This window comes from Sinohyriopsis cumingii, chromosome 8 (assembly GCF_028554795.1).
Source record: "Sinohyriopsis cumingii isolate HCF-2022 chromosome 8, ASM2855479v2, whole genome shotgun sequence".
Taxonomy (NCBI): domain Eukaryota; kingdom Metazoa; phylum Mollusca; class Bivalvia; order Unionida; family Unionidae; genus Sinohyriopsis; species Sinohyriopsis cumingii.
In genome coordinates, this window is record NC_142968.1 from 26912541 (window position 1) to 26939984 (window position 27444).

Genomic DNA, 27444 nt, shown 5'->3' on the forward strand with positions numbered 1-27444 from the left:
CGCTGCAACATCAGTTTTGATCGTTCCTATTTCCCCTCCATACGCGTCTATATTCCTCTTGTTCGCTGCAACATCAGTTTTGATCGTTCCTATTTCCCCTCCATACGCGTCTATATTCCTCTTGTTCGCTGCAACATCAGTTTTGATCGTTCCTATTTCCCCTCCATACGCGTCTATATTCCTCTTGTTCGCTGCAACATCAGTTTTGATCGTTCCTATTTCCCCTGTATGCGCGTCTATATTCCCCTTGTTCGCTGCAACATCAGCTTTGACTGTTTTTATTTCCTGTCCATACTCAGTGATATCATTTATAGTTGTTGTAATCTCATCCAGCTTGGTATTTTTTTTACCAAAGAATTTATCAAAGTTGTTATCGATCCTGTTAACATTTTTTCGTAACGTGTAAAATTGGCCCGACAGCGTTGTAAACTCCGAAATAGTATTTTTTATTGTTGCAAGATTCGGTTCGGTTACCGTCGGGGTCCCAAAAAAACTAGCGGTAGTGAGTTGTATATCGGTGACAGATTTTTTCACCCGCGTGTCAAGTTCGGTCACCGATTTATCCAACCTTATAAAACCATCTTTGACTAATGTTATCGTCGATAGATGTTCACCCGGTTTGAGTCGTCCGTCGCTGGTATAAAACGCGATAGTGTCCTCGGCGGCATCACGCCGTCGTGTTAAAACGTCATCCAGCGACACATTACTGGATTTCAATTTACCCTGGCGGTCCTGAAATACGACTATTTCGCCCGGGTCGACACTGGTTAAATTCAACGTAACAGCGATTTCATCCTCGATTAGTTTTTTTATGTCATCGGTGGCGGGTGTTTCCGTGGACTTTTTCAGCGCCGAAACCGGTCGTCCCCAGATATCAATCATCGTTATTGTAAAAAAAAACGGTGTTTCTAATTAACCCGCCGGGCCTCTACGACCCCACTAGTGTATTCGTTTACAACCACATGAGGTGGTTTTCGCGATGATGAAATCTCCGCGAGTACGTTCAATACCTCACGGCCGCATATCGGCGGGTCGCTTAACTGCTGTGTTGGCAGCGTGGAATAAAAAACCCGGGCTGAACACGCCCGGATATACCGCATGAACTCTTTCGGCGGAGCTAACCCGTATGAATCAAAATAGACGATCGCACGCGGATCAATCGCGTACGCAACCCAATGAGTTCCTGCTCCGGAGGACCCATCGAGGTTAATTATGCCGGTTTCAATATTCCTTGGTGCCGCCGGTAATTGATCCCTCATAAAAACACCTCTGAAGTTTTTTATCGCTAGCGCGTTTGCGGCGTCTATTAAATCAAAATCAGACATGGGAGTCATTGACTCCTGAGTCAATAAACGGTTCCCGGTAGTCTTAGACCCTTTCCCGAGTACCATGAATACGGGGTCCCCGGTAGTCTTAGACCCTTTCCGGCTACGGGTCGTTTTTTTTTATAGCCTTTCCCGGTTGCCTTCTTCAATGCCATTCCCGCCGCGGTACCAACGGCCCCCAACGCCGCCGCCTTAGCCACTGCTGGTGCGGCCGCGGCAATCAACGCTGGAATCGCAGCTAACAGCGGAAATATCCCACCGGTCTTTTCCATGTTTTTAATCGCTGCGGCTGAAAAATCTATTTGAACACCCTTTTCATTCTTCATCGCATTATTGAAATGTTTTATTTGACGCGCCGTCAACGATATCTTATGATTACCACCCGCCATCTGTGACGGCTTCAGCGTTATTGTGGTCCCGCATTGTTTAGCCGACTTTGATCGTAATTTCTTGACTTGACCATCAGTCAACTCTACACTGACGACACTATACGACATTTTATTGTAAACGTGTTTGTGCTTTCAATTACATGTTTTCCACTGGCGCATCAACGATTCTCATTCGTCCACCAACGCCTTCTAGCAGCATTGATTTATCGCTGAGAATGACAGCAACCGCTCTATAATTAACACCACCCGGGGCTATACGAGCTCGGAAGTGTATATCAACGACGGATTGTCTTGTTAAATCAAGATGTTCCAACGAAAAATAATAAATCGGATACAGCTTTTTAAAATCAAGTTGCGATATTTGCAAACCGGTGTCGACGTTTTGATCACGACCCATATATGACAGCAATCGATGGTACACACGTGCGACATGGTTGTCGCCGTAATTAAGCTGTATATCCTCGGATGGTTCCTGTTGTCCGTTTATTCTCAGCGAAACATCCCTGACTCCTAATTGATCAAATATCATATGGCTGCGTTCTTGATTACCCAATCGTTCCCTATTCTGTAGCGCTATGAATATATGACGCGGGGCTGAAACACCCTGTTTTGACGCCAAGTGCCATGTAAACGTATCGGCGACGTTATCCTCTTTAGCATCAGTTGTTACCGCTAGCCAACTCAACAACGATTTCCCCCCCTGTTCCATAAATCGTGCTTCCATGGTAACTGATGGAGTCAGCACCGGCATCCATAATGCCATTTTAGTTAAAACGACTTTACCGGCAGCGACGCCAGCAGCACGCCATATTGCATTGTTATCATTGCCCCTTCGCGTCAGCGCGATTGTATGCTTAGCCCCATAGATGTCTTTTCTAACATTTCTGCAGAATCCAAATATGTGATGGAGTGGAATCGCGCATGAAAACTGTCGGCGTGGTCTTTTTAGCATCAATATTCGTGCTGCGAATCCCATATTGTAATCATTGTTGATACTCTTTATAATATTGAAATTAGCGCCTGGTCTTGCTCTGCGGTCTGGGTTATTTGCTTCAGCCTGTGGGTCAACTGCGGTATCTCTTTCTACCAGCACGTTGATGTACTGAAAATGGTCAGCGTTATCGGTGGTGTCCTTCGCAAACATCATAGATGGGCCCGCCGATCTTGTATAATCATCCGAGTATCTCGCTAACCCAATTATCGTCGTTGCAACATCAACCTCGCGTTCTATTGACTCAATTCCTCGCCCGTCAATAAGATATCTGGCGCTCTCAAATAACGCCATGATACCGTTGTTGACGAAACCAACTCGAACACGATCGTCATCTGCGTATGGTGCATTATCGGCGGCATTTGTCACGAGTTCTCCCTCAATTTCGATAAACGCTTCACACGGCAGAAAATATTTACTGGTATCTTGGACTTGAAGTTCAATTCGCGATCGTAGGTCGGGTTGCGCTGCATAATAAGAATAATATTGATAATCACGGACAGAATCATCCCTGCGCACTGGGGCATCCATATCAAACGCGGGATCAGCGGTTCGCGCAAACATTTTATTATTTATCATGTTGATGTTTTCAATTGCGATTTTTTCGTCGTAAATTCTTTGAATTCTGTTTAAGACCACTCCCCCGCTATTGCGTTCATGGGCGCGTTGGTGGACGACTGAGCCGCCAACGACTCTAGTTTTTCTTCCACGGCGTTATTTATTACTTTACTGACATTTGCAGGCATCACCGTCGTTGATGGCATCACCGGTGGTTTCTGTTTTTTTCTCCTCACCAACGACATTAGTTTGTCCTTTGCTGCAGAAAGCGCCTTTCCGGCAACATCTCCAATAGCACTAATACCCTTATCACGAATAACATCAATAGCCTTCATTCCTAATTGTTTGGCTAACGGCGCTACTTTTGGAGCCATTCTTGTAAATAACCCCGCAATGGTGCTACCGAGACCGTCTCCATAGTACGCGCGGTAAACAGGCAATCGCGAGTTTACCACGTAGACGAGTACTGGTTTATCGTGGTTGTAGTGTATGATCATCTTTATTATAAAAACACCGGTTTTTCAATTAGTGATTGTGATCACCAGTGATTGATCACCCCCTTCCCCTTCCCCACCGCCGTGTGGAAAACCGGAATCAATTTTATCAAAATTTCCTTGGGTTTTTGCCCTCGATAAAAATCCGGTTTTTTTCCGGTTTTTTCTTGATTTTTGGTCATTTTTGGTCATTTTTTGTTGCCTATAGTCGTTTTTTTTCGATTTTTCAGCAAAAACATCGATTTTCTCTAAATGATTTCCTGGGGTTTTTGCCCTCGAAAAACGGTCAAAAAATGGCAAAAAACGGTCAAAAAATGGCAAAAAACGGTCAAAAAACGACCAAAAACGGTCAAAATTGACGCGGATTTACAACATTATATAATTTTGCAAACGGTTGACATGTGTGGCGGGTTAGTTTTGTAAAACATTTTTTACTCTGACCAGTTTCCATCGATGGGGGAACTGTCATAGTTCTTATAAATAATTATTCTGATATTTCCTCCATTACTCTGTCATGTGGAAAACCGGAATAAATTTTATCAAAATTTCCTTGGGTTTTTGCCCTCGATAAAAATCCGGTTTTTTTCCGGTTTTTTCTTGATTTCTAGTCATTTTTGGTCATTTTTTGTTGCCTATAGTCGTTTTTTTTTTGATTTTTCAGCAAAAACATCGATTTTCTCTAAATGATTTCCTGGGGTTTTTGCCCTCAAAAAATAGCAAAAAACGGTCAAAAACAGTCAAAAAATGGCAAAAAACGGTCAAAAAATGGCAAAAAACGGTCAGAATTAACAAAAACGATTTTTTTAATCATCCACGAGTTCGTCTATGAGCGTTCGATATGCATTAACGTCCATAATACCGCCCGTAAATAAACGCTTGCAAATATCAGCGGCTTCATTGATTATTTCCGGAGAATTATTTCCGGCTCGTTTTCCTCCGATTAGTACCTCTAGCCGTGATATATCACTGAGAACACTGTTAGGACAGGTAACGCCGTAGGATTCTTTGCCAACAGAGTATCCTTTTCCTTTTTTTGGTTTTACCCTTTTTTCAACTTCCTTGTGGAATGCGTCGTAATCGGGATTACCACGATGTGGTAATGCATTCTCGTGTCTACTCGCTAAATACACTATTCTTGTCCAATCCTTTAACGTCTTTATATTTTTCTCGTAACCGCTATTGATATGCTCCTTATCTCGTATGCTCTTAGCAAAATTAGAGGCAGTAAAATCAACTAATTCTTCCCTGCTGCTGAAGCCTCTAATTTGATCTATTGTGCTCTTCTTAAGTACATTACGGGGTATATTCCCCCTTTTCTCTTTTTCTTCCGGTATTTCTTCCGGTATTTCTTCTTCTGGTTCTCTTGCGGTAGCACCTAGTTCTTCTTCGTCGGCCATTGTAACATAAGGTTCTTGTGGTTCGGTTATAGCGAGTGGTGGTGACCTCCGTGTTGTGGCAGCCGCTATTTTTGCAGGGAGTGTTTCTAAAGACCTTTTTGTTTGTTCGGTCTGAGCCGCTATCTTTTCAAGCGCATCGAGAACGGGTACAGTTGCCGCCGTAACATCTTTGGTCGCTTTAGTTACCGGGGCAAACAGTTGTTCGCTTCCAACAGTAAAATCGGTTTGTAGTTGCTGCCGCGTTTGAAGTTGCTCTCGGACCCTGTCTCGTAACGGTATGAACCTTTTAAGCGCCGCTAGCTGCTCTCTGGCTAGCCGAGTAATAAGTGATTCGCCTACCATTATTGCAATTGCGAAGCAATTTCTAATTTCTCGCCGGAGTTTTCGTCTATAATCCTTCTAATGTTTTTGATCTTACTAGAAATCTCCCGGCGTCGTTCATAAACACGTCCGAGTTTTTTTCGTATTATTTCAACGGCAGTGAATAGTCCAATGAATGCATTTGCGTCATTGTGGTACAAGTTTTCATTGATCGTATGTTGTAATCGTTTTATAAAAAAGTACTCGCGGGCCAGGGTAAAACGTCCCCGTTTTGATTGCTCGTTAATAATTTCATAATCGGATAATATTTTTTCACTGTCGAGACCATCAGATAATTCAATTCCTTGATTTTTTAATTTTGAAATCTCGGCTAATATATTATTGATGTCTTCGATATTCATTATTCCTATAAAACATCTTGTTTTTAAATTAAAAAAAATGAAACCCCGTGTATCAATCCCGAGGTGTTCAACAATACTGAATACTTTGTTTTCTTCCGGAACAGACGATTTGTTGTAGCGTTCGCACTGTCATGGCGACTTCGTCAGCGCCATAGGCGCCGGTGGCCTTGTCACAGTGACTTCGTCACTCGCTAATTTCTGTTATATATGAAAATCGAATTCTGTGCCCAGTCTTTTTTGAGATCGCTGAATTCTGTATTCCTTCTGCAACAAATCGTACTGAGGTTATACAAATGTCAAAATATTTTCCTGCCGCATTCATGGAGTGAAATGTTTTTTCTTCGTGCGTTGTTGTATCAAACGATTTGACACCCCTTGCTTTCTTTGGGTATTTACCAGTTTGGCCTTTTTTGGCATTCTGACTTTGCGAGATAGCTTGCAAGTTTATAAGAGAATTATCAGTCTTATTATTATTAATATGATCAATCACAAGTCCATTCTCGATTAATCCGTTGAATACCTCAAATACCGCCCTATGAACATAGTACTTCTTCTTTCCGGCACCAAACATCAAATACCCCTGATTATTTTTCCATCCAACCGGCTTCTTCAGTATACAATTTCTAACAATGCCGTCGCGAGATGCCTCGTAATTGACGAGCAAGGGGTGAGGTCTGAACTCTTGGTCCATTTATATAATAATACTACTTGTCTAATTTATTATTTGGTTTAATTATGAATCTTTCAACGTAGTCTTGGGGGGTTTTGATGACGAAGTCAGCGGTAGGGTCAATGACGGCGTTTTTAATTCGCTTGTCATAATAGCGTTTTAACTCTCTGTATCGCTTTCCGCCACAATTGATACACAACTGCGATTTTCCTCTTACACCGACGTGGCAAACCAAGCACGGGAGGGGGCCAAGAGAACCATTACGAACGCTTTGTAAATGGTACCCGCAGAATTCACCTCTACATGATTTATTGCACGGGGTTGTCGACCCAATCATCAACCATTTGCAGTGATTCATTATACTATATTCTTTCATTTAAATACTTGTTTTAATTATATGGATGAGTTCGAGAGATTAGCAGCAATTAAGCCCTGGAAAAATATTAAGTTCAATCTCGATAGAGTCCTCAAGGACGCATCAAAAGCGTTAATAAACGATAGAACCCTGTTGAGTAAAATACGCGATTGTATCGATGAATTCAAGCGTGATGGCGCATCTCATAGTTGGTCAACATTTCGAATTGATGGCGTTGTTGATGCTACCATGAACGACAACCGCGCAGCAACGATAATATCACAACTTGACGGTAAAAGGTATTTCTTCAGAGTAAAATTCATTGTCCGGGTGGAATCAGGTGATTGGATCATACGTGATAAATTTGAACCAGTTCTCAGCGACAAGAAAACAGTCATTGTTAGCCGCGACTCCAAGCCGGGGCTGTTAACCGGAATTGACAGACCATACTATGAACGAGCGTATCCTGAAACAGCAGTTGTTTATGGAATATACCCGTTAAATAAGAAACCTGATATCGGAAAACTGAAACCAATGAAACAGTCAACGGGGATAAATTGTGTAGCAGAACGAGTAATAGAGCATTTTATAAATGCGTGTCGAGGAAACAAATTGACTGATTTACGACGTAGCAAAATCAACCAGTGGGAACTAACCGTAAAAGAGCGTGGAGCAACCATCAGCGACATAGCGAGATTAGAAACGTCGTTGAGATTTCCAATAACCGTTAAAACGATAACCGGTGAAGTATTATACGAATCAAAGTACAAATCAAATGGGGCCCCAATCAAAATTATTGATCATAACGAACACGCATGGACGCCCGCGATCACAGTGTTTCCACGGGATAGAACGGTAAAGTATATCCCGGGGGAATTCCTGGAAGAGAACGGGTTTCTCGCGGAGAGGAAACTATTTGATGCTATTGCTTGTTTGTGTAAAAACGACCCTGTATCAGTGTGGTTACTTCGCAGCGCTGATACCTTTGATCAGTTTGTAAGACCAAACGGTGAATTATACCGCACTGAAGCATTTCACAACAGGATAAAAAAAACCGCCATAGAATTTGAAGAGCATGATGAACAACTGCTAACAAATTGTTTTACGATTCCATCGGTTGTAGCTCATGTTGCAGCAAGGAAAAATGCGTGGAGTCCAACGCGCAAGGAATTTCTACCGGATGTACAATCCAGTTGTTTGGAATACTATCACGGTGGACTATGGAACACTGAATACAACCGCGACGCTATGATTTCCGTTGATATGGTTGCCTGTTATCCAGCGAGTTTTCTCGGGTATGGATCCGCCGCTGAGTATTTCAAACGATTTGGACACCCCAGACATGAAATGACTCGTGTTGCTATTAATGGACCACTGCCTGATTTTGATTTAACCGGATTCGCTCGCATAGTATCATTTGAGTTCGCGGCAGGACTTCATCGCTGTTGCTATATTTGGATCGGTAGACACATGGCTGAAAAGAAGTGGTTGCCAATAGCGCTGCTACGGTATATGATTGATTGTAAAATGCTAGTTTCGTTGATTGTCAGTGACACGATTATATCATATCGGGCGCAGACTGAAGTCTGGTTACCAGAACCAGAGCGTCTAGATAGCATAATTGACGAATCCAGAAAACACATCGATGCCGACGAGGAATATATCGTCGAATGGTCCAAAAAGATATTCAACCAACGAAACCACGAGGCAAAAGATCTCGGTAGAAGAATAATCGGTAAGTTCACACAAGGTGGAAAAAACTGCGATTACAAACGATATTGCTCACGGCTGATTATAGATGACGCAGAATATGATTTCGTAATCAAGGACGCAGTGGCGAAAAATAGATACGTGAACTGCGAAACAGCTTTCTTGTCCAATGGAACAAAGTTGGGTACAGTTGTTACCTACAGCGATGGAGACAGCCCGGCATACCCGCATTTGAGGGCGTCTATGCTGGGTTACGCCGCTATCAATTTATTCTCGATGATAAATAGATTCCCCGACACCGCGGTTAGAGTAGCCGTTGATTCATTTTATATAGACGTAGCGTACAAGGAAAACGTAGCCGGGTTTACTAGTCCGGACGAGAGTTGGGGTACATGGAGAATTAAAAATGAAATACGACGCGATTATTCCCCGTCAGCAGATGTCACCGTTGAGAACAACTACTTACGCGGTGATAAATTATCGGAATGGTCTAATGCACCACCGTGTTCTGATCCAATTTGTAGACACAAGACGGTTTATTTAAGCGGCTGTGGCGGGTCAGGAAAGACGACTCGGGCAATTGAATTATTTCGAACGCGGGCAAGTATAATCGTGCTTACACCGACCCATAGACTAGCGCGAGAAATAAAACAACGAAATGTTGACGCCGTTACTTATCACAGCTTTTTTCGACACAGCGGCGGTGAGTGGACTCCTGATCGAATGGGTGAAAAATTTATTCCTGAGGTTATCATCTGGGATGAGATATGTACTGTTTCGTTAGATGTTTTACAAATGTTTCTTGATTGGTTGCTGCTCGCGAATACAGCGGTGATCATGTGTGGCGACCATGGCCAACCACCACCATTTGTCGGCGAGGGTCCACATGATTGGTTAAAGGGTTTTGTGGACTATTATGAAGAAACCGATACTGATTACCGAGCACTTGATGAACAACTACGCGAGGTTAAAAAATTAATCAGATTACAGCCGGATAGAATTCAATGTGAAATAATCCGCGAGGTGATTCCGGAAACGCCGTTAAATGAATTCTGGGAAACATGGAGACCAAACGATTTGATTGTAGCGAGTAGAAAGATAGTCAGAGACACACTTCAGCGGAAGTTGTTTACGTTGCATAAGGAAAAGTTTCCAACGCGTCCAGTGCCGTTATGTTATAGACCCGCGGATACACGGCGGCAGAACATTGAAGTTGAAATTCCAGGCCTGACAGCGTCAGGGACAAAAAAACAAATTCTCGTGCTGAATGATATTGTGCTCGTTAATATCAGCGTCGTCGAGGACGCGCTACGTGCTGATAAATCCCCGTGGACGCTAGGATACGCAACAACAATACATTCCTCGCAGGGACTAACCATCACGGACACAATTGTTTGGATGGTTGATAATCGCATCGAATGGTCAAATCTAGTCTATCTTGCAGTGTCCAGAGTACGGAGGATAAATCAGCTTCGAAGAATTGTTGTTGACGGAGTCAGTGACGAAGCCAGTGACGGAGTCACCATCGATGCAAGCGTCATTGATAGAAAACTCTCGGGTTACCGCCAACAGGATAAAAAAAAACAGCGGCGTTTTGATATTGATGCCGAATTAATAATCTCGCTACGACAACAACAGAATAATCACTGCGCGAGTTGTAATTGTGTAATGCGCTGGCGTTATTCGGATAAAGACGCTCGCCAATTTACCGTGGACAGGATCGATAACAGTCTCGGTCATGTTAAAAACAATGTGAGGTTGACCTGTCTTGAGTGCAATAGACGCAACGGCGCTAGTTAAGACCACGCGGGGGTAATTGAGTATCGTCAGGTATCACTTGTAGTTGCTCGCGTGTAAATCCGCGCTGAGGAGCAGTTGAATCCAGTCTATAGATCGGTGGTCTATCAGTTGATCGTGTTATCGTTGATATGTTATGTGTGGTAACACTCCAAATAGGATCAGTAGCTCTTTTTTTACCGCCTTCAAGCTCTCCTGGTTCATATAGATATCTAACAGTGACATCGCCGAGAATCGGCTTGGAAACGCTATCTATTTTTGATCTTCCGGGTATATACTCGTATTTAATCGCGTCGCTGGGCTTCATGTTGATTGCTCGGGTAATCTCGCTATTTAACGCTGCAATTACGCCTGGCAACCTTTTGACCCATTCACGAGATCGTTTTTCTTGGATGAATTCCTTCGCGTATTGATATCCAAATAACCGTTCAGCAAGAGTCCGATTGAATCGTTCAACAATTGCCTGATCACGATGTAGCGCAGTATGACCTCGTCGTATCGCGACGCCATGATGTTTCAGCGTTGATAAAACAGCGCCGCGAAATTCACTACCGGGATCAACTTGTAATAGATTTGGCCAGCGCAGAGGACCTCTTTGATAAATTCTTTCAAACGCAGCGGCTACTTCAGTTGCTGACTTTGTTTTTAACGGCTCCGCTTGTTTGTATCGACTCGCAACATCAACTACGGTTAGCGCGTATTTGTAACCGTTGTCATGCGGCAGAAATAGTATATCAGCCTGATGAACTTCATTAGGTACGCTGACATCAAAGCGCGAGAAGTTGATTTGTTTAGGCGGTGGTAGATAGATTTGCCATATAGCCTGTTTGGATAACCAATTAGCCGCAGTGGCCTTTGTTACCTTTGCAGCGCTTGCAAGCTTACCAATTGCGGCCTTCCCCTTCCAGTATCCTCTCGGAGAATAATAGATGGATTCCATGTTGTTATTAATTACCGGCGCCCATCATTAATTTACCTTTCATAGCCGATTTTACCAACCATGAGGCCAATTTTTCTTTGAAGGATTTATCAGGAATAGCATTTAACGCGTGAATTAATTTTACGTCCGCGATATGACGCTGTTGCAGATCGCTACTTTTGTAAGCAACATCATGAGCATGACACGCCTTATCGATAGCGTTTATTGGATACTCACCGGGCCGGGGTTGATTTTGATCATCGAGTCTGATATCTAATCGCGTTCCGGGGCCACAGTAGCTATATCCTGGGAGGTGTTTTTCTCCTGGATACTTTGCCCACGGGGTTCCGGGGAGTTTTGATAACTTGGCTGCAATATCACCTCCTCGCTTTTTTTTAAAACATCTCCGGGTCTAATAGAAATGAATCTAAATTTCTTTATACCGCATTGTACACACTTGCCAGTAAGCGCCGATCTGTTATTTCTTGTTGTAACGGTTGTCATATCAGTTGTGCCAGTACGCACTCTACACTTTACACAATATAGATCCATAATTTATGTATAGAGACATGAATATAATTGACTTTTCAGCGACTAAAACAAGAGAACCAGTTAAGCATGTTGCAGCGTTACCAAACTCGATCCGGATGATTATCATCGGACCATCTGGATCCGGCAAGACGCAATTGTTACTCAATTTAATAATGAGATGGATGAAGTGGGATAAGTTGTATTTGGTTGCTCCTAGCGTAGATGATCAACGATGCTACGAGGTGTTGAAAGATTTCAACGAGAATGCATCAGCGATCGCTAAAAAAAATGTCATCGAGTTTATTACAGATATCAATGATGCACCAGGTATCGATGATATTGATGGCGACGTTAACAATCTAGTCGTGTACGATGATGTTATGTTAGACAATCAAAAGAACCCAGCTAGGATATTTTCCAGAGGCAGGCATAAAAACACTGACGTGATATATGTCACTCAACGATACACTCAGATTCCAAAAGTAATCAGAGACAACTGTAATATTCTTGCTGTGTTCAACGGCGTCGATACACACACGCTACGAAATATTTGGCAGACATGGTGCGGCGGTGACATGGACTTTAATGTTTTTCGAAACTTTTTTAGTCATGCTCAGTCGACCCCACATGGATTTGTAACGATAAATTTACATGATCCTCGGACACGATATCGTATCGGACTTGACCAAATATTCGGTTAAATTGTAAATAGCCACTTAGCAGCAGGGGGGGCGATGACATCGACGCGGTCGTCGATGTGTTTACCGGACGCTGACGACGCTGGGGATCGGCGCGCAGAAGGTATTAATTAAACCAAATGACGTCCGGACGATCCCCTCGACGACGACGTCGTTTTTTTTTACCAGGCGCTGACGACACCGGATCCGCTGAGTGCAGAAAGTACTAATTAAGCCAAATGACGTTTGGACAAAATGTCGGATTCGCCCCCCCCCTGCTGCTTAAAGAGTCAGGAAATCAGTGACTATCTTTTTTCATCTTTCCTTGAAATAGGCCCTAAGGGCTCCTTGGGTTCTAGTTTATGGGACACTTTGCACTCTCAGAGTGCCCTGCCTAGCATTTAATTATCACTTCATTATAAATATTATCTTTTTAACTGCTGCACAGTTGTTTGCAAATGAAATCTAATTTTCAGTTTTAATTTTGGTCGTTTTGAAAACAGCCTTTTCTTTTATGATATATGCAGTGTGATTATTCCATTTTATTGTGCATTCTTTATGTCAATCAGCTGTACTGTCATTCCTCAATAAGGAATCAGATGCTTAATGCAAAATCACACTTGTCCTCATCAATTAAAATATAGTAATTTTCAACAGTTGCTTAATAGTTAGTACAGTGTATCGGACCGTTAGTCATTATTATCTTCAATGACTTAAGTACTCAGCATGAAAAAGTAAGACAGTTTTAATTCTTGATGATTAACTAACTTGCATTACTGTCAATGTTCAATGCTGGTAATCAGTAAGAAGCTGGCCGCAACACCCAAATAACAAAATGTCAAAAACAATTAAAGAACTAAAACAATAGCAGTTAAATTCATAAAAAGTTGTTTAACATGTTGATAAAAGTAGTTGGAAACATACCAGGAATAGATCAAATGCAAAAAAATTGCAACTTAAACTAAATATAAATTTGATTTAACTGATTTTCCATACAGGATAATTCAGTGAAAGTCTGTTTCTGACATTGTTATGTGTACCTATATTATGTGGTTGACCTTGGTCAACAATTGAGAGTAGAGGCCAACCAGACTACTCACGCTTTTTTTGGCGGGGGGGAAAAGGGGGGTTAAACAACATATTACAGTACATAGCTAATTCTTGTCTATGATATTTGTTTATATTTTAAGATCATTATTACTTGGAGAAAACATGCTTATGTGGATTTTGCCGAATTACGACAAAATTTTGACTGCAGATCCAGGTAAGTAGCAAAAGTAAATGTATGTTTTTCATACTTTTGTGTAATAAAGGCAATCAATAAATATATTGCTCTTTTAATGCTCAGAATATGTTTTTGCCACTTCTATTAGTACTAATTATGCTTATACCTCTCTTGGGGGTTGGCATGTGTTAACTGACAACAAAGCAGTTCAGGTTCACATCTTAATCAATTTTAGCTGTTTTCAGTTGAGAGGATTTAATTTAGTTATTACAATTGTTCACTGTAATTACAATGTGCTCATTGATTTAGGACTAAATCACTCTCTTGGAATTATTGTGAATTTATTCAAGGACATTTTGGATTATATCATTGTGATACATCAAGACATCACATTCAATATCAGAACTCATTTGGAACACCACTAGAATTCATTTGAAATACTCTATACTGTTGGACTAGTGATAAAAAGTCTAGGACTATGCAGAATTTAATTCGCAATACTCTAAGTTCCATTCAAATTTTCACTCTGTATTCTTGGTAAACAAATTATCTATTGAATTTTATAAACTTGTTTGTCTCGCTTGTCTCTGTTTCTTAGGTTAAAACCTTAGAGTCGTAACAACATAAACTTAGCCCTGTAACTGTATGCTCATTCTCTTTTTTCAGTATTACTTAAAATGAAAGTTTTTCCAAGCAATTTTAAAGCCTAAAAGAAATGTCTGAAAAGGTTGACAACACGAATAAGAATCGACTGGGTTTCTGCCACAAATTTATAAAAAGATTCCATACCTTGTCCATACCTTTTCCATAACAAAAAATACAAATTTCAAAACCTTCGAAATGGACAGCAGAGATAAGATGTAGCTGGAAATAAATGGAGTGATAGATAGATAGATATTCTGAGTGGACAAATATAGTGAGAAACAATAAAGATAAACATTAGTGTAGAATTTGGACAGGTGGACAGAACTAGTGTGTATATTGGATATAAACAGTAGATTACAATATGACTTAGTGTTTTAATTAGTATACCATTGGTCCCTGCCTCACCCCCAAGTCAACAGAAAGACCTAACAGGTCAGACACTGACCACACCAAACAGTTCAGAGTTACATTAATTCTGACCGTTTTTCAGATAAATAACTGCACATAAAGGCATCCTTTACTTTCACAAAATTTTGGTGAATATTAAAGAAACATTTTTTTCTAAATGATAAACCCACCACGCAGCAACAATACTGTGCATATTCATTGTTCATCTTTTCCCAAGATTCAGTGGCATTCAACAACAAATGATAAACAAGAAATCAAAGATTTATGGTAAGTCTGTCTTTTGTTAAAAATTATTGCTGGTAAACATACATAATGTACAAAATAGGATGTAAATAACAGTATTAATACAACCTACCAGATGATACTTCTGCAACTAAAACATGCATCAGAACATAGTACATCATGATGAATCTGGAATGTATAAAATAAATGCATAAATAAATGAAAAGTACAGTATTTCATCATTAATGGGGGCAGGGGATAAAACTTATTTTAATTAAGTAACGTGTATATGTCACTACTGTGTTGCTTTCCCTTTCATCATATGGAAAAAATGCTTATTCATACCAGCTGTACCATCCTCTCATTCCAAGACTGAGAATGAACATGTATCATAGACCCAGTCTGACTCTGCATCATAGACCCATGTGCAATGGCTCTCTTCATGCATTCTTTTCATGGACCTTGACTACTGAAGGATATCTGAGCTGGTTAGGAAGAATGCATCTGACAGTTAAAAATTACATTAAAAAAATCCATTTTCATTCTAGTTATAGATAACCTGTTACTATTTTGTAGAGCTCTGAATTTATCAGTAAGGAGAATGCTGATGGACTCCAAAGGAGAAACATTTTAATTATTCACATTATGACAGCGAAAATCAACTGCTGTTATACAGCAGCAGTCTGGGCAACTATATGTACAGTAACTATTCAGCCCTGAGAAAAAATACCCTTGCTTTGGTTTGTTAAGGACCATTAACTTAAGGTAAAAAGAAGCCATTTAGACTCATGATGTCCTCTAGTGATGAGTGATTGAAATAGGCCCATGAGGTAGCAATGGCCCCCAGTCTTCATGTGCTTTCTCATAGATGAAAGATCCCTCTAAGTGACTGACCAAATATGCTCCCTTGATAGTGGGAGTAATCTACATAGAGATATCATGACTGCCAAAATATTGGATGTGACTTTTAACAGATGGAAAAGATGTTTCCTACCCTTATATATATATATATATATATATATATATATATATATATATATATATATATATATATATATATATATATATATCTTTTGAAGTTTCTACACAGAACCCAAGTGCCCTAACTGGGTAAAGCAGTTTATCTTGATCATACCAAAGGCCGCAATGTTTACACATGTAAATGGCTTAGTTTAGTTCACTTTCTGTAAATGTGTAAAAATACTGGTAATTGTAAATAGATATGCCTGTGTCTGTCACTGAGGCAGGAACTGTCTGTTTCAATTAATTGCTATATTTCCACATTGCAAGATTTTTGTTACTTTTTTCTTCATTAATATGATTATTGCATCAAATAGGGTAGATTTTAAATTCATCAAACTCTTGTAAAAAATGGGAAAACCACCTTAAGACAAAATGAAAAATTAACCAGCACCCTGCTTGCCTGACGTTAGCAGGGCTATGAAGATCAGAGATTGGTGTCAATAGTAATTCTGATTCATACAGCACAATATTCTCTAAGAAAGTGTGTAAGAAATGAAAGAAGATGATAAACACTGAATGGAAGGCATTCTATCTATAGTGGAAATTGCTTGAATGGTTGGCAAGTTTGCCATATTTCTAAAAAAAAATTCAAATCTGCAGCCATAAAAGGCCAAATAGTCTAGAGCAATCACCTTTACAGATCACTCACATGTGTGGGTTTAAGTGTTGGCTCAGCCAACATGGGTATGTAGGAATGCCTGACTGTATCTTCCCATGGTCTTCTATGATTCTTCATCGACCATATACTGGCCACTATATATAGACTACCATCTGCTCAAAAATGGCATTAAACCCATAAAACTAAAACCAAAATATATGCTTCAGATCTATTTAGTTACCAAAGGGTGAGATGGGTAGGGGGTACAAATCCTCAAGCACTATCAGTATTAGGGGTACAAAAATTCATCAATATATCATTGCAACAATACCTTTGCAGTATTGATACGCATATCGATACAAGTGGTGGAAAATCAATATAAAACAATACTTTAAGCCAAATACAAGTTATTTTAAGCTGAAAGAGTCAATAATTATTAGTTATTTGCCTTTATATTCTTTAAATTCATCAGAGACAGCTGAAGCAGGCACAATAACTCATTTCTGTTAAAAACAAAAATGAATAAACACTCACTCATCATCAGCAGATTAACACCAACACATGGTTATTACCCCCCCACCAATTGTTCCATGATAATTATTTTATCCCAACACCTTGTTTGTCATGAAGTAGTCCAAGTTTCCTCTGACCATTGCCATGTCATTTTTTATATTTGAACATTCATGTTGGGGTGTAGGGTCAGAGCCAATTAAAAGTTGGAATTCGCTGACACTACAACTGGTGTCATCATAGGGTAGCTGCTTAGTACCCAGCCTAGGAAACCTGAACATTCTTACATCGGGCCAAATGTGCATGAATTCATAAGATTGTTTATTTTCTCAGAAATTACAAATATAGGATTTGATATCTCTTTAATCTATTGACGACAGGGCCTCAAGTGTCGGAGTGCTCTTAAGTGCTCACCATTACGGATCATTGCCATTTCACCTCTATCTGCATGGGTTCAAGTCTCAGGTTCGGCCAATGTGGATATGTGTGAAAGCTTGCCAGTAGCTTCTCGTACATCAGTGGTTGTTAGCGGGGTTTTCCCGGGTTCTTCCTCCACCATTTATACTGGCCACCATGTATAGCCTATCTTGTGCTAAAAACTGTGTTAAACCCTAGAACAACAACAACATGAACAACATAAGAGATGAATCTAGAGTGTTGATGAAATCTGACTTGGAATTCACCATTGGCATTACTAGTTACATTAAAAAAATGGTTATAAAACTAATACTGAATGGCATATATTGCCCTGGAACAAGCGTTATGTTGTGTTTGAACTTGCATCAAGGAAGCTATACAAATGCAGGCTACCTAGAAAACCCCAAATGGCTGATTCTCAGTATGGTTCATCTTCAGATGAGGATTTATTCAGCAAATATTGACTCATGATAGTTATACTTCTAAAGTATGTCAGATTACTGGGCCTGGGAAGATTGTTCAAGTAGGTACCAGTGGGTGATTTTGAGCCCAGAAATGTGTTAAATACAAATCTGAAGTATATGCTAGATGGACAAAAATAGGCAGCATGCCAGTCAATCTGTAACCCTTTCAGCAATACAGAAAAGATGAAATACCAAGCCAAGTTAAAATATGGACATCTTGAAAGTAGAATGCAATTTGTATTTCTTTTCTCAAACATTTTAGTCCTGCGAAATCATGTGCTGCAAAACTATATTTCTTCCCTAGCAAAGTTAAGATAAACTGAAAAAATAAGAATGAAAAAATGAAATTAATAAGTAAAGATATTTATTTGATCATAATATCTCTGTCTGGTGGCTATAGTGAATTCAACATCGGATCAAATGGAGCAGCCTTAAATCACCTACATGATGACTACAAATCACTGACACCTAATATGTAGTCTGTTTGAAAGTACTTGTGTGTGTGTGTGTGTGTGTGTGTGTGTGTGATTTTGATTTTTAATGCAGCTTTAACAATTTTCTAGTCATATCACTACAATGTCTGCAATGTGGCAGTTTAAAGTTATGTCTAGCACTGGGGCATCATGCCACAGACATGTAGCGCAGACACCCATGGAGTCACATTATTCTTAGAAAAGGCCAACCAGTCCTAACACTAACCTCTTAATGCTAAGTGCCTAGCAAGGCAGTTTTTAGTACAATTTTTAGAAATCTCTGACATGACTCGGCCGGGGTTCGAAGTGGGGCAGACGCTCTGACCACTAGGTCACTGGAGCAGTCGAAAGTATTTTTGTTATTTGTCATGGATGAGAATGTATATATTTAAATGTTTAAGTAAATATCTGTCTGTAATCTGCAACCTGGAAATAGAACCAGTAAATAAAATAAAAGGGCACCATCCACCACTGACAGACCTTGTAAACATGGAAAGATAAGATCATTAATATACATGCATGTATTGATAATGTATCATCTGCTGTGTATCATGAATTGTATGGATACATGGTACAGCATGTATCATTTCACCCCTAATTAGTATTATAGTGTAATTGTTGTTACAGTAGCAGCGATAATGTACAATAGTTGTATTTGTGATTGTTGTCATTCTTATTAATTTCATAAAATTGCGATGACAAACGATATTCAAATTTTATCCTTGAGTTGCTCTTATATTTACATAGTATAGTCTGAGCAAGAGAAAAATAAGAAGATCAGTAAACCTTAAGTTGGCGCTGCCCATGAAAATTTTCATTTATCTTTTCTGTCTATCCATGTAGGAAATGGTGATCTGTATCTTTCAATTTTACCACTTCGGAATCATATCAATTAAAATCTTGGAATCTTCCTTTATTTATGCTTTGCAATTGTAACGTATTATATATAATAAATTAAGTGGCATATACTTTTTATCAGTATATTGCTGCACTAACATTTTTTTCTACCAGATCTTGACTGACCACTTTTAATATGGCAATCAAAATGTACCGGTAATGGGAAGTGAAGAAATGAAAGCTATAATTTACTTAAATTCAAAGACAAATAAGTTTCACAAAATACCATTCATAACATATGGAAATAATGAATATTATGTAAATATATGTACTTCTATATTTCAATGATACTGTTTTCACTTTTACAGTGTTTTATCTACAAAATAAAGGTTTCATGTAAGTCATTTGACTCATCAAGGCAAAAAACAGTGAGCCAAAATCAAAACCTGTTAGTTTTATCCAAGGTGATGATCAGTCTTCAGTAGTTTTAAAAAAAAATTATATTGTTTAAATACACAACAAATATATTAGTTATTTATCGTAACTAAAGAATAGGCATATTTTCTAAATATTTTTATACAAGAAAACATTACAGTAGGTAGTAGTGACTAGAATGTATTAATCTGACTAGCAGGCAGAGAAGAGCTTATCCCACGCATCATGCCGTGTTTTCAATGAGGAAGTCTTCTGGATGTAACTCTTACTCAGTAAACTGTTCATAATTTAACAAATCATTTCATGTTTTTAAGTTCATAGATTCTTTTCTCTTCCGTTTTCTTTTATTTCTTCATAGCTGCCTCAGAATTGAAGGTACTTCTGTCTTCCCCATCAATCTTGATAAGCATCAGATTTCTCTGTTTCTCAATCCCAAGCCAATTCCTAAAGGTGGCTAAGATCCTGTTCTGGACCGAGAATCAACTCGACTTCTTTTTGAAAATGTAGCCAGCTGTATGTTTTCAACCACTGCAGCACAAAATTATGTTTCATCTTACGCGTAACCATTATCTCATCTTTGGATGATGATGGCTCCACTGGTTTGACAACATTACTGTTATCACTGGTCAGTGACTAAATGAGGTCCTAAAGATAATTTCATTTGTTTCAGATTTATTTTAATTTCTTTTTGCCTTTGACACCATTTTCAGTCAAATGATGATATCTTAGAACCATGCAAGGCATACATTTGAGCAAACGGAAGTTGTTGTTTTATTGCGTGACAAGGGTGTGCATAAAATAATAGTTTCTTGTGAGAATCACTTTAAAACCACATGTTTATTTTCTGACTCTTTCTTCAGTGTGATAAGATACAGATCTAACATCATGTTTCTACAAATGACCTGACAGTTACAGGTCACATATGGTCAACTCCAGGCTCTACACTCAGTTATGACCCAGTGTCTTATGATAACATTAACCTAAGAAACTGGTACGCGCGTGTTTTCTCTGTTTGGGAGAGTTGTGACCTAGCCAAACCTTTGTTTTGTGTCAATCAGAAAAACAACATTTAGGTGCACTAATTTACTTACCAGCGACAATTTTTTATCATCAAATTGGAAAAGTTTGTGCACTGGACACATGACGCATGATAGAAAAAACACTGCTTTTATATGCATTATGAAAAATGGTCTATGATGCTAATAATATATTACAGTGATGCTATCAAACTCTTCAGGGGATATCACTAATATACGCCTACTATTATGACAATATTCAGGCATGGCTAGCGTGGGTATGTGGGAAAGCTTGCCAGTAGCTTCTCGTGGGTCGTTGGTTCTTCCCTGGGTTTTCCAGGGTTCGTCCTCCACCAGTTATACTGGCTGTCATGTATAGCCTATCTTGTGCTAAAAAATGGCATTAAACCCTAAAGTAACAAGAGCAACATTACAATATTCCAGTGAAGAAAGATTTAAATATGCCTATGAGGAAGCAATGATATGAACCTGAATGAAAAGAAAGGTCTCAATCAGTATAAGACTGATAAGCTCTTTTGACGGTAGCAGCAATCCACCATTAGATACTGGCGGCTGAAATAAAAACAAAACCCTTATGATGAAGGGAAATATGTTTCCTATCCCTCCTTTTCTCTTTGAAGGCATTAAGATAAAAATGTGGTGCTCTAACAGGACAGAAAAGCCTGTCTTGATAAAACAGATTTGTTTGGACATCCCTGTTGGTAGTGGAGCTAATGAAGGTAATTGAACCTTTGCCAAAAAAAATCACAATTCACAAAGAAGAGAAATGGTTTCATAATTTCCATTAAACCAGAGACTGCCAGTTTCGACAAACAAGGCACAAAACTCACTTGGTCTCCGCAGAGATGCCAAGGCAAGCAAAAACAGAGTCTTGAGTTTCAGGTTTTGAAAAGAAGACTTGCTTAATGGTTCAGTTTTCATAATGTGTTTAGGTTAAGACCAAAAACACAAGACTGATTTCCACCTAGGCCTAAAAGAGCAGGTGATGGGTCTCGGCAGCTCAAAGTAACTAATGAGATTGGCAAGGTGCAAATCCAAAAACGAACTGCAGTGCCTTGAGAGAATTTAAGTGTTTTAGAAATGGCATCTCTTTAGTGCTTAATAATTGATTCTTAACATTCTGTGTTCTCATATTAAAAGGAAATCAGAGACAAAACTCTCAGGTGGACAGAAAGGATCATGTTTCCTACTGAGTCACCTAAGATTCTCCACCTGGCACCATGGACCTTGGATGCGGAATCCCTCTTCCTTTGAATTATGGAACTGGCAACCCAGGCAGAAAATTCAGTCTGGCTTTGTTGACATTCCTTAGCCCCATCCCAGCATGTATGTCTGGTTAGAGCATAGAAATGACACCCTGTTTCAATTGCTACAGATGAGACAAACTTGATGGTCAAGAATGTGAAAGCTGCTGTGTAGGATAAGATCCCTCCTCTGTGGCTAAGAGAAAAGGGTTGTTCTATTAGTTGGTCAAGAAGATCACTGAACATCCATTATAGGGACCACAGTAGGGTTTTGAGAATTTTATGACAACTGGAAGTTCTCTTGTAGAACTTGAGACAGCAGTCTGAACCATGGGGAGTACATTAATAGACAATTAACTGGAAGCTTAACATGTCCACTGCAAGTTCTCTCTGGTCCAAGGCTGGAGAAAAGTAAAAGCAGTCTGTTATTGAGCTTGGTTGTAAATAAGTCCACAAGAGGCTTTCTTCACAGTGTGCAATGGGACTCTGTTAAGGACTAGTGTTGAAACCCTTCTGTGAGTACTGTTTTGCCTCTACTGTCAAAAAATGTCACTTAAAGTTTCTGAATGTCGGCAAAACTTCAGTGAAATTTAAGTGAATTTCTCAAAAATGTCTGGCACACTTACCATGGGGGAATCCAGTAACAAAAACAGACTTGTTGATTATAACATCCCTCAAGATTAAAACATAACAATCCTGAGCATATTGAAAGTGTTTGATGTTGTCTAGTGTTACGACTCTATGTCTTAAAATATGTAACAGAAAGAAAGTGAAACCAGCAATTTAATTAAAATCAACATTCAAGTAATCTATTTCCCCAAAAAATTCAAGAGAAACAGTATTATGAATTAAATCCAAATAATCCTAAATGTCGTATCAGAAGTCAGAAATCTCACTAGGGTTTTAAAACTAGGAGTCAAGGATTCCCATTTGGTAAAATTAGGAGTACCACCAGCAAAAGTTGCTGTCCCCTCCCAGAAAACTTTGCCAAATAGATGAACTACTGGTTGCCATTGAGTTTAATTTCTACATTCTTATAACACTGACATAGATCTTGTTTGTCCATCAGAGTGAGACTGAATTTTGTCAATCCAAGAAAGGCCTTATTCCAAATAAGCCAGGCATTACACTTTCTTACACATGGCTACTGTTCCATCCGAACTATCAGTTCTAGCAACTTAAGCACTCTTCTGAATCTTATCTTCATCAATCTGCCATTTAACCCCAAAATACTTATCCAAATTTGCAAATGGCATTTTGTCTAAGTCTCAACATATCTTGATTCTGAGGCGATATGCACTACCTATTCAGCTACACTCAGAAATGAACACAATATTGAAAACTAAAGTTGTTTATTTGATGTACTCTTATAAATAACCCCATGTACATCTCTGCGTCTTTCTGTGATGGAATTCAATTACTGTAAATATCAGCACATTTTCCCACCCAGCAGCCAGTCAAAGTCTTTGGACTTGCCACCCAGCTATTGCATCATGTTCTTTTGATGTAATTTTATAATGGCAACATATGCATCAACTGAATTCTGTCATTGCAAATATCAGTACAACTACTTAATCAACACATTATCCCACTAAGCAGGTGGCTGAAGCAGGAGTGGCAAGTCTTTGAATTTTGTCACCCAATTATTTCATGTGTATGGAGGACTCCTGCCTAAATGATTTTCTGCATCCCAAAAAAAAAATATTTCATCCAAATAAGCATCATTAAGTGTCCCGAGACCTCTGATAAGAAATAAATAAAGAATGCTCTAAATGAATTCCAATAGTCTTGAATGTCCTTTTATACAAATAATCTTGAATACCCTGATATACCAGAATATCTTAGAATGAATTCACAAAAGTCCAAAATTTAAAGATATTTAGCAATTCTAATGAATATTTTAAATAAATAATTCCTTTAGAATTGTATCTGATTTGAACAACACAACTGTAAACATTGATCACAAAGGGATTCCCACAAACTGATCTAAAACAAGTATGAATTATTTATCAACTACCCATGTATCCAAATGTTCACTTGCCTATGATGTAAAACAATCCAACCAAAAAATCTAATCTATGAATGCTACTACTAGTAAACATTTTGTTTAGAACATACAATATTGGAGAAAAGTTAAGCATACAATATAAATTAAATATACATAACATACATAACACCTCCACACACCTCCACTTGTAGACGAAAAGATTTATACAGTTAAATATGCACATCATATTATAATAATTAAAATTACATAGGTAGATGTCTTATGAATGACACTCAGCTTAATTACACAAAATGTTCACAAAATAATGCAATCTAGTACCCCATTAGCCATTACATATGAGATTCCATCTGCAATCACATTATCTTTTCCCCATATCATTTATGTGGATTTGGATTTTGGAATTTTTTTAAATGTAGCTTTTAACAATTTATGTGTCTAAAGTTAATACTTTATTCTTGCAGCATTAACAGTAACATTTTTGCTATAAAAAAAAAAAAAACATTTAATTTGCAATCAAGTGTATATGGTAGCTAACTTAAGACAGTTTCCATATTTATGTGCACCAATAAAGAGCATACCCACCTAAATCCATGCTCAAATAATACAACACAAATTAATCTGTAACATATTAAACCAAGAGCAAAAATAAAATCCTAAAATTTCCTGTTGATATCTGTTCTAGTTCCTCAGTAATTGTTGAAAGCACTGCAACAGGATTTCAGTGAAATTTTGCAGTTGTTATATATTTCCAGTTTATTTGTCATTAAGCACTAAATCTGAAGAAAAATACTTTTCCTAATTCAAGAGCTCAGAAACTTTTGGAAATGTCATCTTTTAAAAGAATGGAATTGATACCCATACAAGTGTGTGTGTTTTGGATTTTTAACATAGCTTTAACAATCTGAGTCATATCACTACAATGTCTGCAGTGTGACAGTTTATAGTGATATATATATATATATACATGTTGTGTTCTCTCATTTAAGTACGAAGTAAACCATCTAATTGTTCTTTCATCACAATGTACCCAGTGGGACTCTTGACTCTAACTATTCAATGGACACTATTGTAGATGCAAATGTAAATGGATTTTCAGGGTTTGTATGTGACTTTGAAGATGCTAATGTATATGAACATTTAAATATAGAAATAGGATGTCAGAATGATAAAAGTAGTATGGAGACAATCTCATTGAGTACCCCATTGCATTATGACATACATGTAATTGATATGAAACTAAATACAAAAGGTTTTAACATAGGTCACTTAAATGTACAAGGTATAGTGGGAAAGATAGACCAGATTAAGTTAATGTTGTCTTCCATGGAAAATAATATACATGTTTTAGGACTCACTGAAACCAAATTAAATGCTAACCACAATGATGCTCTATTTCACTGTCAAGGCTACAATAAACCATTTCGTAGGGACAGAGAGACAGCAGGGGGGGTCTTGTTGTATACATTAGGGAAGATGTAAATGTAAAAAGGCGACTTGACTTGGAGTCACATGAAATTGAGAGTATCTGGGTGGAAATTTTTCAAAATAATGCAAAATCTTTCCTAGCTGGTTTCATTTATAGACCACCTTCCTCCAAAGCATTTTGGAATGATAACTTTTTGAAACAAATAGAAAATGTTCTAGCACAGAAGAAAGAAACATATATACTCAGAGATATTTATAAGGACCTTCTCAATACTCAAATAAGGAACAACTGGATGGAATTTATTGAATCATTAGGCCTAGACCAGCTGGTAAATGAGCCTACAAGGGTAACAGAAAAATCAAGCACTCTTATTGATCACATTAATACTAACCTACCAGACAATGTGGCTTGTGTTAATGTACCGAATGTTGGTCTTAGTGACCACTATCCTACTTTTTTTTTTGACAAGAAAGGTTAAATGCAAGAAAAATAAGAAAAATACACATAAAACGATCACTTACAGATCATTCAAAACTTTTAATGAAGAACAATTTCTCAATGACCTATATAAGGTTCCATGGAGTATGATCCAAAATTTGGATGACATAGATGAAGCCATGAGGGTGTGGACTGACTTATTTATGGATGTAGTATCTAAGCATGCACCACTGAAAGTACATCGAGTAAAGACTGATATTCAACCTAATTGGCTTACTACTGAAATCCTAGATTCTACGAAAACACGAGACAAATTCAAGGCTATGGAAAACCATGCACAATATAAAGTATGGAGAAATAAAATAACAAGTATGATCAAAAAAGCTAAAAAAACTTATTATCAATCATTGCTTGAAAACAAAAAGAGCAACACAAACTCCATTTCGAAAGTCTTCAATGAACTCACTGGAGGAACGCACAAAAAACAGACAAATAAAATTCACTCACTTCTGGTAAATGACACCATAGTCACTGATGAAACTGCCATTGCAAATGTTTTCAATGATTTTTTCATCAACATTACCACAAAGTTAAAAGAGCCAGTGATAGAAAACAACTTTAATGAACTGAAAAAGTTCTGCAGCAGTAAAATCTCAAAGGAGGTATGTTTCTCTATCCCACCAGTGTCAAGAAAAAGGAGTATGTAATAAAATAAAAGATATCATTGATAAACAAAAAAAAAAGAAAAGGTCCAAGGATCAACCCCTGAGGTACCCTTTATAAATTGCAGTCCAACTGCCCAATAAATCCTGATACTTAAATTGCTCAGTAATTTGCACTTTCGTTTCTGTCATTCTTCTTACCGCTGAGGTGCACGCATCTTTTGAATCAATCCAGTCCTCAAGATCAAGATATTTTTTCTTTCTTTCGGTTTTTCTGTTTAAACTGCTCTGACAAGAAGTATCTGGATAAAACAATACGATAATACAGCTGCATTAATTGCGTTATTCAATGGCTATCCGTAACAAACTGATCATGCAAGGCACATCCGTAAGAAGAACCGGAAGTCCACAGTTTGAACTGCTGCCAAAGATTACAGGTGATCGAAACGAGCTTGATGTTGAGAAGAAAAAAACAACACAAGAATCTGAAGGAAAAAAATGATACAGAGTGACAAAAATACCAAAGATGATCCCCATGACCCGTTCTGACATAGGACCCTCTCTTTCATAATATATAACTGTAGAAGGAATTTTTATATAGTATGATAGAGAGGGTCCAGTGTCAGAACGGGTCAATTGGGGGTATCATTTTATTTCACTTCAGATTATGGTTGTTTTTGTTTTGTGTGTGTGTTTCTTTCTCCACATAAGCTCGCGTCGAACACCTGTGCCAAAGATCAACACTTGGAACAAATTCAAGAGTAATTTCACTTTATTAACATTTGTACCAAGAACAACAAATGAGCTAATAAATGTTACCTTTGTCTTTCAAGTAAA

The 27444-nt window shown here is 38.5% G+C and overlaps 1 protein-coding gene across 22 annotated transcripts in view; it reads right to left on the bottom strand.

Annotated features, from left to right (window-relative positions):
- LOC149793181 (fibronectin type-III domain-containing protein 3a-like) overlaps positions 1–27017 on the bottom strand; it is a 165332-nt gene extending 138315 nt beyond the window's left edge. For 16 of the 22 annotated variants that reach the window (XR_016422728.1, XM_089967127.1, XM_089967129.1 and 13 more), the window contains exons 1-2: positions 26809–27016; positions 15169–15224 (exon numbers count right to left, since the gene is read on the bottom strand). Coding sequence is in view for 20 of the 22 variants with exons in the window: in XM_089967127.1 (XP_089823253.1) it covers positions 15169–15224; positions 26809–26825 (73 nt within the window). In the remaining 2 variants the exon portion in view is untranslated. Of the gene's footprint in view, positions 1–15168; positions 15225–26808 lie in introns of all 22 variants that reach the window. The other 6 variants (XR_016422727.1, XM_089967116.1, XM_089967112.1 and 3 more) reach the window with 2 other exon arrangements.
- Between the last annotated feature and the right edge of the window lie 427 nt (positions 27018–27444).